This window comes from Geotrypetes seraphini, chromosome 6 (genome assembly GCF_902459505.1).
Source record: "Geotrypetes seraphini chromosome 6, aGeoSer1.1, whole genome shotgun sequence".
Taxonomy (NCBI): domain Eukaryota; kingdom Metazoa; phylum Chordata; class Amphibia; order Gymnophiona; family Dermophiidae; genus Geotrypetes; species Geotrypetes seraphini.
In genome coordinates this window covers 50,077,601-50,095,471 of record NC_047089.1, presented here as the reverse complement: position 1 = coordinate 50,095,471, position 17,871 = coordinate 50,077,601, and the positions used below count along the sequence as shown (strand labels likewise).

Sequence of the window (17,871 nt, the reverse complement as noted above, 5' to 3'; positions counted from 1 at the left end):
AGACAAGAAGGATGCCTACTTCTTTCTGCCTTGGCCACCAAGACCCCACAACAAGAGTGATACCCACTCCCTCCTGCCTTGGCATGTTTAAATGCATCCAGGCCCCCACTACCACTCCCCCACACTTCCGACATGAAGGCCTCCCCTTCTGACCCTCCTATTATCCCATCAAAGTCCCTAAAAGAAGGCCCTGGTGGTCTGGAGGGAGTCAGATCAGACACCCCCCCCTAGATCAAGGACACTCCTAACCTTCCCCCTCCCCCATACCTTGTTCAAGGCATCGTTATCGTAGAAATCCGGCATCACATACAAAATTGCTCTCTTAACATTTAAAACACAAAAAACTAATGAACCTGCTTTCATAGACCGTCTCTTGATTCCATATGATCCTTCAAGGGCCTTAAGATCCACTTCTCAACGAACTCTCCATGTCTCCTCGCTAAAAATTATCGGCACTCGTCATGCCTCTATTTTCTCTGTCACAGCACCCATGACCTGGAATTCTCTGCCACTTTTTAGCAGAGCTGAACATAATTTAGATAAATTTAAGGGTAGTTTAAAATACTTCCTTTTTAAGGATGCATATGAGTAATTTTCTTCTATTCAATTTCTTTTTTACTTCTCCCTCCCCTTCTTGTATTTTCCCCTTCTTGTTTTCTTTCCTTTACAATATTGTAGTTCTTCCTTCTCTCCTCTTGTATCTAACCTTCCATATGTTTAGTATGTTAAAGTCTTCCATCTTGTCTTGTCTTTTACTTGGAGTTTGTTTCTGTTTTTAATGTTTTTATTTAATTGTACAACTCTTTGAATTTTATGATTTGCGGTTAATCAAATTTTAATAAACTATGAACTATGTGAACTCGCTCCAGCCAGCAGGCCCTGCCTCTGCAAAATGGCAAGCCTTCCCTTCCTGGTGCATCCTGGGATGCACTGGGAGGGGCCTAAGGTTCTGATTGGCTCAGATAATAAATTGGTAGTTTGATTGATCCTGTTATGTTTATCTATGTATGAATAATTTGATTGCATTTTGGAAGGCCTGGGATGATGTCTCAAAATAATGAACAGTTATTTATCCAAAGGAGAAGGAGCACAAGTTTTACTACTACTTCTATACCCACCCATCCCCATAAGATAACATACTCCAGCCTCCCTATAACAATATAATCTTATTTGCAACTGGATTTTAGCAATAGTACCATAAGGCGTGTTTTATTTTTGTGAAAAAAAAAAAAAAGAAAACCCTCAGTACATTTGTGGTGTAGAATTTTGCAGTGTCAGTCGGAAATGCTTTTGATGAAAGATATAAAGACACACACACACAAACGCACACATCTTCACTTCCTCTTTTCAAATAAAGAGCATCATTCTCAGGGTGTTAAGAGACAGCAAACTGGGCAGAGAACCGTAGTCTACAAACCTGCTAAGAATGGAACATGACATGCTGGGAGACATTGTACTGCTAGCCATAGTAACTCTGCTAAGCACTGTGCAAAATGGTAAGGAAACAAAACCTCTTCTTATCCAGGCTAGTACACATAATACATCAGTAGATATGTTAGGTGCAATGATCTTTTTTAAATTAAAATGTGCTTTCAGGGCCTATGAAATCTTGCTAACATTTATGTTGTTATGCAGCAGTGTATTCATTTTATTTATAAACCACTGTTACAAATTGGAAGATATAGCCCTAGTATTCCTTTTGGGTTGTTGTTTGTTTTTGTTTTGTTTTTTTTTGGGGGGGGGGTGTCAAATATGCCTATAAATACCTTAAAAAAAAATAGCTCCAACAAGACAACAAAGCAGTATATGAGAAAAAGTGAGCAAAATTAAACATTTTCTTTCAAGATTCTTCTGTGTGTGTGTATGGGGGGGGGGAGATTCTAACATGGTTACATTTATGTATATGTTATGTATATTTATGATCACCATCCCCACAGCAGGGATAATTACTAAGGGCCTGTTTTACAAAGCCCGCTACCGGCTACTGTGTGGTAACGGCCCAAAGCCCATAGAGATTTAAAGGTCTTTGGGGCTGTTGCCGTGCGGCTTTGTAAAACAGGCTGTAAATGTTCATAAGAAAAGTAACAGAACAGGATTTCCCAAAGATGAAAACATATTACATTACATTACATTAAGGATTTCTTTCCGCCTGTGCCTTGCGGTTCTAGGCGGATTACAATATAGAGGATATCTGGGCATTTCCAGTAGAATTACATTAAAGGAGAAGAGTAAATTACAAGTAACAGTAAAATAAATTACAGGTAATAGTAGAGTAGAGTAAATTACAGGTAGCAGTAAAGAATTACAATACATTCAAGATCACAGAAGAAGTTACATCGCAACTGAATCAGTTACATTGGGTGGAGGGTAAAAAATTACAATACATTCTAGATCACAGAAGATGTTACGTGAACTGAGTCAAAATTCTTCGGGTGGAGAGTAGCATCTTATACCTATAAGCGAAGGTGGATTCATAATGTTGATGATTACATGATATTGGTTACTTAATGTTGATGATATGGACTGTAGAAGTGTTTAGATTGGGTTGGACAAAGTATTATTATCTGGGGGTGTTCCCAAAGGAATTGATTGGGAACTCATTAGGTGGCGGTTAGAGTGATGGGAGATATTTTTTGAACAGTAGTGTTTTTATTTCTTTTCGGAACTCTTTTATGTCTGTTGTTTTGATCAGTAATTTTGAGATGTCGGAGTCAATTTTAGCTGCCTGTGTCCCTAGAAGGTTGTCGTAAAGTTTCTTACGTCGAGTACCATTGAGAGGTGGGTAGGTGAAAAGGTTCTGTATTCTCCTTCTTCTGGGTGAGAGGTTGTAGTGAAAACAGTTGTTTAGGTAGCTGGGTGCGGTGCCATGGGTTACTTTGAATAGTTACTTTGAATATTACTCATAAGGCAGGTTAGAGAAAAACATTTTTTGTGTCTATCAAAATTTCAAATGTGACAGAGTATCAAGAGCTCCAGTTCATGAGATAATTCAATATTTTAGTGCTATTAACTTGATATACTGTCTTTCATTAAAACAAAACAAAACAGAGAATTACAATAATAAAAACTAAAGAAAAGATAAGGCAAGAGAAAGTGAGATGGACAGATAAATAGTGGAGGGCAGCAGGAAGGGAAAGTTACAAATGATCATAGAAAAGCAGCATAAAATTCAAGAATAGGACAATAGGCAGAGTGAACATGCAAATGTGCGTGTGTAATTGCATTAACTATACATATGTATATAAAAATGTAAGTATGTAGCTATATATTTATATATACATTTCAGTTAGTTTTCAACAATGTATTTTCTTGATTGTCTTCTTCAAAATATATTTTTAACAAATTACAATATTCTTCTGGATCTAATTTCCCCCTTAGACATGGATCTACATTTCTCCCTCCGTATTCGCGGTTTCAGCATTTGCAGTTTTGATTATTCACGGTTTGTAGCGTGCTGGCTCCCCCCTCCCCCCCCCCCCCCCACACAAATTACATCAGCTTGCATAGAGAAATCACTGATTCCAACCGTTTGCAGAGAAAATGGCTGATTCCCAGCACTTTGTTCACCGTGTTTTGCCTCTCCTTCAGAAACAGGCCAGGTCTCACACCATGTTGTTTGCGGTTTCACCATATTCACGATGGTTTTTAAATATAAAACAGCAAATGACATATAAAAAAGTTATTTGCCGTTTTTCAGTATTTGCGGTTTTGTTAATCCCCTATCACAGCGAATACAGAGGGAGAAGTGTACTTCTGGTTTTGTTTAGTATTTCTAAATGTCTCTTTATATGGATCTTTATAAGCAATGGCATTTTATACCAAATGAACATAATCCAAGGAAGTGATGAATATGTTTTCGAGAATGCATAGCTCCGTTCTTCATATTGTGGCCAAGTGTGTTTCAATAAAATCATTTGCTCCTGTTGCTTTTTTTTTTTTTTTTTTAGCATTTTTTCAATATAAAGTGGAGAATGAGTGCAAGAACCAGAACTCAAGGAGTTTCCAAAGGACAGGATCTCCTGCCTTTGAGCGAGTCTACACTGCAAAGTGAGTCTGGAAATGGGGAAGTAGATTGGGGGAGGGTATGGCAAGGAAGGAAGGAAGATATTTGCCAATTGTAATGGCATGCAGTGGGTATCTTTAAATAACAGGCAGTCTGACCTCAGCATCAGATGGAAGCTTGTTGGGGACTTAGTACTTATTTGCGTTTAACATATGCGTACATTTCAGTTGCTGGGGAACTATGTACTAGGTGCCGTTCAAAGAAATGTTTCTTATTAAAGGGGTAAATTTATAATGCTTTTCCATGTATAAAGCCTATTTTATACACAGAAAAGGGCTTTTGTAAAACTGCATGACTGCATACATGCAATTGCCATTATAGAATACCAATGTGACCATATTTACACAGCTAAATTTAGGTAATGCACTTATGCTAGCCAAATGGCTGGTATAAATGCTTTCACCTAATGTAGGTAGTTAGGCACAGTGGTTAGAGCTACAGCCTTAGCACCCTGAGGTTGTGGGTTCAAATCCCACGCTGCTCCTTGTGACCCTGGGTAAGTCACATAATCCCCCCTTTGCCCCAGGTACACTAGATAGAGTTTGAGCCCGCCGGGACAGATAGAGAAATATGGTAAAGTATCTGAATGTAAACCACTTAGGATATAAGTGGTATATAAATAATAATAAAATAAATAAATGCAGGTATTCTATAACCTGCACATGCAACTGCCAGACACACCCCCTCTAGCAACTTGTTATCTTATTAAGTTACACATACAACTGTCCTTATTCTATAATCTGCACACACAATTTTGCACACTAGTCACAAATTTATGCATGCAAATTAATAGAATTAGGAGGAATGTATGCATCTATCTTTAAGCAATCTGCATGTGGGTAAGTAGTAGTTCCTGGGGATGTAGTTTGGGTAGAGTGGAGGCAAAGTTGTACACGTATATTTTATAAAATGCACATGTACACCCTTAGTGTACATGCACACATATACATCTTCTTAGCTAACTGGATGTGGTGCTGAGCTCCATAGTGAGTTGGGTGCTGGATCAGGTCCAGGACAAGAGTAAAGAGCAGTTGTCCAAGGTTACCTCTGTTCTGTCTCTCCAAACCAGGCTGAGGTTTAAGAAATTAAAGCCTCAGCCCCTTCTAAGGGTGAATCCTGATTGTGCCTATCCAGCAGAGGCTGATGGCATAGGGAAGACAGAGGTGCTGTAAAAAATGACTGAGGCCCTGATGCTCTAAATTTACCATGCCTTTAAAGTTCATTGCTAAACCAGTTCTAATTGGTTTAGTATACAAACAGTTTAGCTTCCAATGCACAAAATGGTTCTGCGCAATCTTTTCTGTGCCCCATAGCGGCCTTCAAGAATAATATGGCAATGAAGTACAATGAGGTCATTAATATTAAAATGAGCACCCCAGGTGATGCCCAGACATTGCCAGGTAAAGCACAAAATGAAGTGCCTACCTTTAATGCTCCAAAATTACCAGCAGGTCTGTAGGTGCTAGTAGCATTGAACCACATGTGTTAAAAGCGTGTACCAGCAGGTCTGGGGCTGCTGACTGCATGAGGCACCAAAAAAAAAAATCATATCTTGCTATACATGTGTGTTAAAAGTGCATCTCAGGTGTGTGTTAAAGGTGTGTCTTAGGTGTGTGTGTTAAATGTGCATCTCAGGCACATTCATTAAAACAATATACCAGCAGGACTGCCAATTGAATGGTGTAAGTTAAAAAAAAAAAAAATACATGCGTATGATTTGCTGGAAGTTCTCCAACCCCCTCCCACCACCATGACATTGATTAAGGGGATGGAACAATTCTCATATGAGAAAAAGCTAAAAAGTTTAGAGCTTTACTGCTTGGAGAATGTTAATGTTTGTTTTTAAGATTCTTTATGGTCGGGCACCAGATTACTGTCAGAATATGATTTCTTTATATTTAGCTCCAAGGAAACTGAGGTCTCCATGGGAAATTAGACTAAAGATTCCCTCTGTAACAACTTGCCATAAAATTGTCACTAGTCGGAGATTATTAATAGGAAGTGGTCCCAATTTATGGAATAAGATACCATGTGAAATTTCAGGATATTAAATGTTATGCTTTTAGAAGAGCAGTTAAGGGTTATCTTTTTGCATTTTATTTAATGAATAAGTAGGTAAGACTTAGAGGGGCATAATCAAAACATATGTCTAAGTCCAATTTGAGTGTATGGCGCTAGACGCCCAAAGTCGGCAGTGGGAAAATGCCCATTTTCAAAAAATACATCTAGATAGGGAGATAGAATCAGAGGAAGCTGGACACTCAGTAGTCGGGTGACATGATGTCTCAAACCGCAAATGTTGGGCGGCGGTTGTCCTGATGCATAAAGTAGTCTGCATGGGGAGAAAGCAAAGAAAAGAACACTATGAAGCACAAGACATGGCCAAGGAGATAGGTAGATAGAACCAAAAGAAGCTGGACATTCACTTGTGGGTAGACTGGATGTCTTGGACCATAGGGTGGTGGGCAGCGGGAAGTCCACTTCATCCAGTTTGGAGGTGAGCTTGTCAGTAACATGGACAGGCTGTGGGGGATGTGTAGGGGTGGGAGTATGGAGGGGGTGGCAGTGTGGAGATGGAACAGTGGCAGAGTGGGGAATGGAGGTGGGAGTATGGAGGTGGGACAGTGGGAGAGTGGGGAATGGATGTAGAGGGGGTGGGAGTGTGGATGGAAATTTTGGAAGGCATAGAGGGTACAGAAGCAAGCAGGTGTCTGAAATAGTCTGGTGGGCAGTATAGTGAACCACAGAGAGGGGGATCCTGGCCCATATCCAATGCTACCACAACATTCATGGTGGAAAATGTGAGCGCACTTAACACAAACCAGGAGAAAACGGTTTTTAGAAATGAGACAATTTGTGATTGCGTTGGGAGCTAAATTCCAATTAAGATACCCATGTAAATGTATGATTGATTAAACATCTTATATTTCTATGAACCCTACCAATTAAGATATTTTCTTGAAGGAAAAGGAGTAGTAATGTCCGCCCCTTCTGACGAATAGCTTAAGTGATTGACTCTAATTATAAGGTTTCTGAATTAATGGAAGATGTAACACTACAATATATTATGTATATTTTTTTTCTTTGATTATTTTCAAAGTAACTCACTCTCTCTGATATGTGAATTGTCTCTTCCTAATGAGGACTGTTAAGAGCCAGTGCATTGTTTAAATTTTGAATGGTATTCTTCTATTTGTTATAAAATTGTAGCAAAGTCTCTTGATTATACATTTATAAATTTCTTTGAGATGTATATATATAAATGATATAAATAAATAAATAAAAAGAAAGTGTGAGCCCACCAAAACTATCCAAAACCTACTGCACTGCTACATAGGTGACACCTACAGCCATAAGAGCTACTGGAATGGTAGACAGGTGGGTATAGTAGGTTTTAGGGAAGTTTTGAAGGGCTCACCATACACCATAAGGGGGTTACGGTGACATGTGTACTTGGCACCCTTTATGTGAAGTGCCCACTAAGGTACTAAAAGGATGTTGAAGATGAAGTAGTGAGGCTAATTGGAAACAACCACAACAGATGAACACCTCACTAGTTTGGGTTCAATCACAGGATGGCGGAAACCTTCAGTATGATTCACATCTAAATATCATACTGAAGGTTTCCGCCATCCTGTGATTGAACTCAAACTAGTGAGGTGTACATCTGTTGTGGTTGCCCACTAAGGTACCCCAGTGCTCTGTGTGACCAGTCCATTAAAATGATGGCCCTTCCTAAGTCCAAATGGGCTTGTTTTAGATGTTTTGATTTTTGAAAATGGCCAAAAAGATAGATGTCCTAAGGGCCAGGACATCTCAATGGGTCATTTTCAAAAAGAAAAAAAAAAGTTGGTTGTCATGCAATTTTGAAAATGGTCGTTATTCCGTCCTGACTTTTTGACATACTGTGGGAGACATCCAAAGTCAGATTTAAATGTCCTATCGAAAATGGCCCTCTGTGTAGATGAAGATATGCAAATCCCATTAGTCCTGCATGGAACTTCTTTTTCCTTATCATTGGAGAAAGATATGGAAAACAATACCTATCTGGACTTTTTCCTTATTTTTTCTTTCTTCTCCTTTCTCCTAGCCAAAACTGCATTGATGCATATCCAACTTTTCTTGGTATGCTTTGGTGTGCAGGAACATTTTGTAGCCAAGGTAAGTGTAATTTGGTCAATATTTTTATTCTTCAGGTAACATGGTCAAAGAAAGAAGAAAATGTTCAATTGACCCATCTAGACTGCCCAGGCCATCCTATTAACACTGCTAAGGTCACATCCCAGCTACCAGATGTTGAAGCTAATCACTTGTAGGATGCAAGTCAATTTTTACTATATTCTTTACTGGTTCTCTACCCATCCTGAGTAGATTAACATACAAGACCTATGATTTACCTCTACCCAGTCCCATAAAGCTATATTTTTTATTTTCACATTTGTGCTCATGTGTATGATTAGCAGTTTACCTTAAAGCAGCACATCAGCATAAAGCAGTGGTTCTCAACTAGTGTGTGAGGACACATCTTATGTCATTAAAAAGCGTGCCTGTGGACTGGGGAGAGCACAGCAGGAAATCAGGTATTTGAAATCCATATAACTGATACTTTCTATTTCACCATTACCCACAATGCTCACTGCTGCCACCAGCCCCAATTAGAATTGTTGCAAATCTGATCTTCCCCACCCAGCAGTCACCATCTCTCTTTGCATCATTTTCTGAAATAATGGGATTTCAGAAATAGGTTTTTTTTTGTTCAGCCATGAACTGTAATGTTCAATGTGTCACGGATATGAACACTGTCTGTCAGGTGTACCACAATGGACGAAAAGTTGAAATCACTGGCATAAAGGGTAAAAGGCCATAGGTTTGATATACAGTAAAACCTTGGTTTGTAAGCATAATTTGTTCCGAAACCATGCTTGTAATCCAAGAACACTCGTACATCAAAGCAAATTTCCCCATAAGAAATAATGGAAACTCAGACGATTCATTCCACAAACCAAAAACTTTAATACAACATACTGTATGTACTTGTATTGTATTGCAAGACCTCACTCGTTTAGAACAGTCACTACATGCCTGCAGCTTCAGAGAAGAACCATCAGCTCAGTTGTGATGATGTGACGCATGTATACTGTATGTACTCATATTGAAAGACCTTGCTTGTTTAGAACAGTCAGAGGAAGAAGAACCATCAGCTCAATTATGATGATGTGATGTGTGTGTATATTATATGTACTTGTTTTGCAAGACATTGCTTGTTTATCAAGTTAAAATTTAATAAAATGTTTTGCTTTTCTTGCAAAACACTTGCAAACCAAGTTACTTGCAATCCAAGGTTTTACTGTACTGCCTTTCTGTGGTACAGCTCTATATTCTCACATGTAAGGTTAGAAGATGCCTATCCAAAATCAAAAACAAGTCTTCTTGGGTACTGGACTGCGTTCCATTTCCAAGACAATTCCAAAGTTGTGTTGATCATTAACGGAAAGAAAGCATTATATAACATGGATTCACTAGAGGAGGTCTTGTCAGACAAATCTGATCACTTTCTTTGACAGGGTGACCAGAGAATTGGATAGAGGAAGTGCGCTAGATGTGGTGTATTTAGATTTTAGCAAAGCCTTTGACAGTGTTCCACACAGACATCTAATATATAAACTGAGTGGCCCCAAAATAATGGGCCCCAAAGTAATGGGCTGGATCAAGAACTGGTTGAGTGGAAGATGACAGAGGGTAGTGGTTAATGGAGATCGCTCTAAGGAAAGGGATGTTATCAGTGGTGTGTCTCAAAGTTCTGTTCTTGGGCCTGTTCTTTTTAACATTTTTGTAAGCGATATTGCTGTCAGGTAAGATTTGCCTCTGCGGATGATACCAAAATCTGCAATAGAGTAGATACCCCAGATAGTGTTAATAACATGAAGAAAGACCTAGTGAAACTTAAAGAATGGTCTGAAATTTGGCAGCTAAAATTTAATGTTAACAAATACAAGGTCATGCATTTGGGCAGCAAAAGGAACAATACAGTTTAAGGGATGAAGAACTTATGTGCATGACAGAAGAGCGGGATTTGGGTATGATTGTATGTCATGATCTTAAGATGGCCAAACAGCTTGAAAAGTTGATGGCGAAAGCTAGAAGGATGCTAGGGTGCATAAGGAGAGGTATGGCCAGTAGGAAAAAGGAGGTATTGATGCCCCATATAAGACTTTGGTGAGACCTCATTTAGAATACTGTGTACAATTCTGGAGACCATGTCTTCAAAAAGATATAAAAAGGATGGAGTCGGTCCAGAGGAAGGCTACTAAAGTGGTGCATGGTCTTCGTCATAAGGTGTATGGGGACAGACTTAAAGATCTCAATATGTATACTTTAGAGGAAAGGCAGGAGAGGGGAGATATGATAGAGACATTTAAATATCTACTTGACGTAATGGCACATGAGTCGAGTCTCTTTCATTTGAAAGGAAGCCCTGGAATGAGAGGGCTTAGGATTAAGTTAAGAGGTGATAGGCTCAGGAGTAATCTAAGGAAATACTTCTTTTACAGAAAGGGTAGTAGATGTGTGGAACAGTATCTCGGAGGAAGTTATGGGATCGACACATGGGATCTATTCTCAAGGCAAAGGTAGGGGAGGGTCATTAGGGTGGGCAGACTAGATGGGCCGTGGCTCTTATCTGCCGTCTATTTCTATGTTTCTATCTGAATTCAAGAAGGCGAGGGATAGGCATGTGGGATCTCATAGAGAGAGGAAGAGATAGTAGTTACTGCAAATGGGCAGACTAGATGGGCCATTTAGCTTTTATTTGCCATCATGTTTCTATATTTAGGATCTGATGAATAAATCAGCTGCTAACTACCCTTTTCCTCTTCAGGTAGATGCACTTGTGCTGTGAAGCACAAAGGGGCAGAGGCAAGGCTAGGGATGGGGAGAGGGTGAGTTCAGAAAGCAAAGCATGGGTATTTCATTTTAAATCCTTATATGTATTGTACAGCAGCTGCATGTATTACAAGGCAGATGTAAAGTTTAATCTTATAACTATTCATTATAGCATTTTCCCCCTTTTTAGCGCCTGCTGCCTTTGCTGGATTGATGTATTTGTTAGTGAGACAAAAGTACTTTGTTGGATACTTAGGAGAAAAGACTCAGAGGTAAGCAATTCTCTGCAATTAAATACAGACGGTAACAAGTCTAACACCCTTCAATACTCTTTATCATTTTGCTAAATAGCAGAAGTATAGCCAGAGTTCAATTTCTGGATGGGCCTGAAGGTGGACTGGGTGGGCATGGCCCTCACATTTCCTCTCTGCCTGCTATACCCCACTAAAAAATACCTTAGCTGCCTGAGATCCTGAAGCTCTACCAATGAGTCCTCCCTGGAGCTCACCTGAATTGTTTCAAATCTAAAACTAAAACTAAATTCCTCAAAAGGAATTATGGGACTGGTAACATGACAAGTTTACTTCTAAAAAGTTCCCAAAGCAACTTCTAAACTCTGTATGAGAGTTGGAGAGAATCCATCCATCTATTCATCCGTTCATATTGATTTTTGTGTAAACTTATACATAATATAGAAGGAGGAGGAGCTTAGAGCAAAAAAGAAGAGTAATGTGGAAGTGAGTTCCCACCACTTGAAAAAGAGAACTTTGTTTTCTGCTGGCAGGGACCCAAACTCGCTGGCAAATGAATGTGAGGCCCCAAGCCACAGCAAAATGCAGCTCAGTATGCTGGCAGGGAATCAAACCAGCTAGCATTTAGTTGCAAGTCTGCTTTACCCAGACGTGGAGGGGCATAATCAAAAAAAGCGTCTAAGTCCCCTTTTGGCCTAAATCCTTAAACGTTCAACGCAGAAGCAGGGAAAGTGTCCATAACCAAACCAAACGTCCTTGTTTTGATTATGGCCTTCCTCTGCCTAAACGTCCAATCACCACTACGTCTAAAAGTACACCCACACCACATCTACACTTTTCACCCATAATGAAACCAAAAAACGCCTAAGCCAGAAACGTCCAACAGAAGGGCTTTTAGGCGAAGGAGGAGCCAATCCTTCGCCTAAAAGCTGGATTCTGTAACCGGTGCCTGTCAAAAACAACACCTGTTACAGAACCCCCCCACCACCACCATCACACACACACACATACACAATGATCCAGGCGGGAGGGTGCCCAAGCCCTCCTGCCATGTCGAACCGCAACCCCCCCCCCCCAACAACATCGGGGCAAGAGGGAGCTCAAGCCCTCTTGCCCCGGCCAACCGCGGCACCCCCGACATATCGGGGCAAGAGGGAGCCCAAGGCCTCTTGCCCCACAGATTAACATTGGGCCAGGAGAGAGCCCAAGCTCTCCTGGCCCCCGCGACCCCCCCGCCGCTACTCGTTCGGGCCAGGAGGGAGCCCAACCCAGCCCATGTGCCTCAGGCCCCGCCCCCAGGAGGGGCTTAAGGCTCCCGGGCCTATTCTGATTGGCCCAGGCGCCTTAGGCCCCAACTGTGGGCGGGGCTTTGGGATGGCTGGGCCAATCCGGCCCCATTCTGCCGTTGGCTGCCTGCCGGACAGGCGGGTTTGGCACCCGTCTGTCCAGCCACTTGAAACAAGATACGGGGAAGGGGGGTGGGGGAGTCGTGGGGTCGGCCGGGGGGGGTCGCAGATCGGCTGGGGGGGCGATCGGGGGTTCTGGGGGGGGCGGTCGTTGGGGGTAGGGGGTTTGCATCGAGGGCAGGAGGGCCTGGGATCCCTCCTGCCCGTAATGTAGTGCGGGGTGGGGGTATGGGGTCACCGGGGCCAGGAGGGTTTGGGCTCCCTCCTGGCCCGAACGAGTAGTGGCGGGGGGGTCGCCGGGGCCAGGAGAGCCTGGGCTCTCTCCTGGCCCAATGTTAATTGCAAGGGGGGGGTGATGGATCGCGGCAGGAGAGATGCCTAATCTCCCCTACTGTGATGCCATCACTCCTCTACCGGAACTGCAGGAGAGATAGGGTGGGAAGGTTGCCGGGCCGCTGAACTGATGGCGCCAGCGGCCATCAGCTCAGCGGCCCCTTTTTCGGCACTTAGACCTGGTTTGACTAAGTCTAAGTCAAAAAGGTCTAAGTGCCGACTAGGCAACCTGTAAATGTTTTGGTTATACCTGTTGTACACCTAGGTGTAGGTCAGCCCACCTCCCGCCCACTGCCCGCCCTTTCCCCTCCTCTAAACACACCTCTTTTCTCTCTGTGCGTTTAGTGGCAGGGGAAAGGCCTAAGCTGTTTTTAGATACGTCTAAAAACCAGCTTTGGTTATGGGTACTTAGACGATCAGGCTTTTTGATCGTCCAAGTAGCCATTTAGGACACTTTTTAGACGTTTGTTTGTTTTTTATTATTACCCCCATAGTGCATTATAACAAATTATTTTTTTTAATGGATCAAAAGTTATACTAGTACTTGAACCATAATCCTGAAAGCATCAGTCCTACTGTTTTATTTAAAGTCAGTTGAGGTGTTCTTTTTTGTAATGATTTTTATTTTATTCTTCTTTTAACTATTTATTTTTGGCACAATATTTTAAATCTCATCTCTTTTGGCTCCTAGTTCAGCTGGAAGTAACCTCTCTGTACCTGGAGCTACTATCTTGGAACTGTCCCCTATTTTTGTATCTCCTTCCTTCTTTACCCAGCCATTGCTGCACCAGTCCTCTGCTGGGAGTTACACACAAGGCTTCCCCCTATAAAGTCCCAAAGTCTAACCTCTTTGTGCCTCCACTGAGTGGTGGCTGAGACTCAGGGGGTTTGAATGCTATCTCTACAATATCAGTAGACCTGGGAGAGTCAAGGAAATGAGACTTGGCTTGCAAATCAAACCCAGATCCTCTATATGGCAGCACACAGTGTTTGTCCCTAATCCACTGAGCTAAGGCTGATTTTCATTTTATGCTTCTCTACTTAGTGGGGCCGACCCAACCATTAGACAAGACTAGGCAGTCACCTTAGGCAGTAGCTTTTGGGGGACTCTAAACAGCAAATGAAATGAAAGCAAAACAATAGGTTCTAACAAGTATTTTTTTCCCAGCATGGAGGATGAACAGTTTTAAAACATCTCATTTACTCGATTTAATCTGGGAAGGGTGATGATGGAATAATTATGATTGCGGGGGGGGGGGGGGGAGGGGCTTCAGGGGTTTAAAAGTTAATGGGGGGGGGACATAAGGCTGAATGTTTGCCTAAGGGTGCCTAATATGTTTGCATTGGCTCTCTCAGTTCCTCCCACTATAGTGAATCTAAATAAATCAACATGCTGCTACACCAAATCTTATAAATGTCTCACATAGGTATCACAATGATGTATATAAAATGAATATAGCATGAAGAACCAAAGAATAAACTGAAGAGCAGATTTGTACAATAGGTCATTAATTTATAACAAAAGTAGTAATCCAGTGATTCTCAAATGTGTCCAGGGGGACCACCAGCCAGTCAGATTTTCAAGATATCCCTAATGAATATAATGGTATGCCTGTTATCTACATTACATGTAAATATCTCTCATGGATATTCATTAGGCTGCTGGTCACCCAGGACAGGTTTGAGAACCACTGATTTACTCCAAAAATGTGGGGGAAAAAAGCACTGTGGCGCAGATTCTCAAACTGGCACTGACTTTTTAGGCACCGGTATGCGCCCAAACTCAGTTTAAAAACCATTCAAATGCCATTTTTAGCTGAGTTTTAAGGTGCCTACCCATGCCTAAAAAACTGGCACCAGAATTTTTCATTTCATTTCATTTGTGATTTCTATTCCGCCTGTGCCTTGCGGTTCTAAGCGGATTACAGTTAAAAGAGATCAGGACATTACCGAGAGAATTACATTACAACGATTTAAGTAAATTACATGTTGTGGTATAGAAATACAAGTATAAGATATCTGGATTTATCGATAGAATAACTTGACAGGGTTCAAGTAGTTACAAGGTTCAGTGGGGAAAACAATATAGGCAACTGAAGAAAGATACCTAACTTTGAAGGAATCAGTTAAGTGGATACCTAAGGGAGATGCTTATTTAGGAGTTTGGATATTTTTCGTAAATGAGGTTCAAGGGGATGACTAGTGTGTTATTTGCTGGGGAGAGTGCATGTGCGATTGGGGAGGGGAATATTAAGTAAGGACGTGTTTTTTGAAAAGAAATGTTTTGATTTCTTTCCGAAACACACCTATGGAGGAACTTTAGGCTGCTGAACACCACTGTGGGTGTGGCTTATGCCAGAAGTGGCATTAGGCGGCCTAAAGCGTCTCCTTAGGCGCGATTCACATCATAGGCAGGTGCCAGAAACAGAAAGGTTGCCTTTTTTAATTACTCCTCGTATCTTTGTATTCGAATTTCAAATATACTTATTCAAATACAGAATCAAAAAAGATGCAAAATTTCCCAACAAAGTAAGCAAGAAAATTGTAATACTGCTTGTATTTTAATTCATGGGAAGAGCTTAAAATATTCCCATTTATAGTTAAATTGTTGAAGAACAATGTGTAGTTAGTTACCATGTTTCATTTTTCATTTTCATCTACAGCACACCTGGTTATATTTTCGGGAAACGTATAATGTTGTTCCTGTTCCTTATGTCAATGGCTGGAATACTCAACTATTTCCTTGTCTGCTGGTTTGGACAGGACTTTAATGTTTATATTAAAACTCTTAGCAGTACCATTTCTCCGCTGCTTCTCATTCCTTAAATAGTTATCATGTGTTGACGTGTGCTGAGCAGGAAAAACCAACAAAACTGCAGACTATGTGCAAGATGCAGGCAAATTTATTGTACCAGAATTAAAATGCAAAAGATAATATAAATAAAACCCTTTTACCAATCAAGGGACCCGACACGGTTCGTGTTTCGGACAAACCTTCGTCAGCATCTTTACTTCTGTCAGCGATTCTCAGCGAACTTAACATACAGGCATTTTATTATTATCTCCAATTTTTCTGTGGTATGTTTTAGACCTTATTTACCATGGACCCCTGACGAAGGTTTGTCCGAAACATGGACCGTGTCGGGTCCCTTGATTGGTAAAAAGGTTTTATTTATATTATCTTTTGCATTTTAATTCTGGTACAATAAATTTGCCTGCATCTTGCACATAGTCTGCAGTTTTGTTGGTTTTTCCTGGTTGGTGCTTTTTCTGCAGACCAAGTTGGACTTTTTTCTTGTTTCTGTTGTTCTTGTGTGCTGAGCAAACACACACAGAAAGATAATTGTAACTGTAGCAGTTACCAAAGGAGGCTGTCATGATTATACTGCTGTAAATTCAAAGCTCAAATTCAAAGATGTGTCAAATATTATACTAATGAGTATCTATCTTTCTTTTGTGCAATAACTATTAATCTAAAGTTTAAAAAAATTCTTAAAGAAGACTGTTTTATATTTTTTATGTCTCTACTTTATTAAAATTGCATGGCAATTCAAGCTCCCATGTTAGCAGAAATCTAAAGGATAGGCTTCACGAAGGCTGAGGTCCATGTCGTTTTGGTGTAGCAAGAGTTGTGTTTTCCAGGATCTAAATAATCAATGTTAATATATCACTTGATCTCTCCAAAATGACATTTTCTTCTCCTCTTTGACTTATTTGATCTTCCACCCCCAATCCATACACATCTGAGTAGATTACAGTAAACATAATCCTAAATAATGTAAAACAAAATCTAATTACTCTGTCTGAAAAATAAATGCAATAAATATCATACGGTAACTAAATCTGAATCTGTTGATTTTTGAGTAGGAATTCATTTGGAGGGACACAGCTGAGAAACTGCTTTAAGAGGATAAGCTGCAGACTATTAACTGAGCTATACTCCCAGCTGAAGAGCTGGTAAAAAAAAAAAAGATACTTTTTGTAGTTTCTATCAGTGTAAGCGGTCATTTGTCTGCTAATATTTAACCAAGGGTGTCAGAGCATACCATTTGTCTGGTTGATGAAAGTCTAACTTCAAGTAATTTTTGCTGCAATGGCCAACTCACAAACATTCAGCCAATACAGCTGATGAATGTGGCTACATATCTTCCATGCAAACAATATGAAAATGGACCAAGAGTGATATGAGAATGTAAATATAAGTAAAATAGGTAGCTCTTTTATACCAAGGAGAACTGACCTAAAAAATACACAACTAAGGAGCCCGAAACAGAGGACAATTCTAAAGACACTAACATTTATGTGCCACTTATACATGGAAATGTTTAGAGTAATGGCATTTATGTAACTGCCCAAATTCTACCTAAGTGCTATCCTCTATAATAAAACCCTAAGCATGCATGCACACTTAGGACGGCATGTTCCCTGACAGCGTGATGTGTCCCTCTGTGCCGAATTCCATTTTTGAACACTGAGGCAGGGAACACGCCGGCGATTCCCCCCTCCCGCCCTCACTCACTGTAAGGCCCCAAAATTTGCAGCTGCTGCTCTTCTTCAAAGCAGCCTGGTGAGGATCGTCAGCTTGCTGTAGTGAACCTCGCAGGCCACTCTACACCTCGGTAGCACGTTCCCTCTGATGCGATCCCGTCAGAGGGAACGTGCTACCGAGGTGGAGAGCGGCCTGCGAGGTTCGCTACAGCCGGCCGGCGATGGCAGCGGTGGCAGCGGCCAGCGTTGGCAGCGGTTCATGCCAGTGGGCCATAAGAGAGCAGGAAGCCTGGTTTGGGAGCAATACAGACAGGCAGGCAGGGGGCCAGGGTGAGAGGGAAAGGGGGCAGCTTTGGGGGAGGAGTGTGCTGGAGGGCAGACAGCAATCATGCTTTGCTCTGGGAAGGGGAGAAAACAGAAGGGGGCCACGGAGCAGGCAAGCATGGCA

At 41.2% G+C, this 17,871-nt stretch overlaps 1 protein-coding gene across 1 annotated transcript; it reads left to right on the top strand.

Annotated features, from left to right (window-relative positions):
* Positions 1 to 1,349: 1,349 nt before the first annotated feature.
* On the top strand, positions 1,350 to 15,837 carry ALOX5AP (arachidonate 5-lipoxygenase activating protein). The gene is made up of 5 exons (XM_033949273.1): positions 1,350 to 1,496; positions 3,948 to 4,047; positions 8,154 to 8,224; positions 11,136 to 11,217; positions 15,599 to 15,837. Exons 1-5 carry the CDS (start codon positions 1,427 to 1,429, stop codon positions 15,759 to 15,761), a joined length of 486 nt encoding a protein of 161 aa, XP_033805164.1. The 5' UTR covers positions 1,350 to 1,426; the 3' UTR covers positions 15,762 to 15,837.
* Positions 15,838 to 17,871: the final 2,034 nt, after the last annotated feature.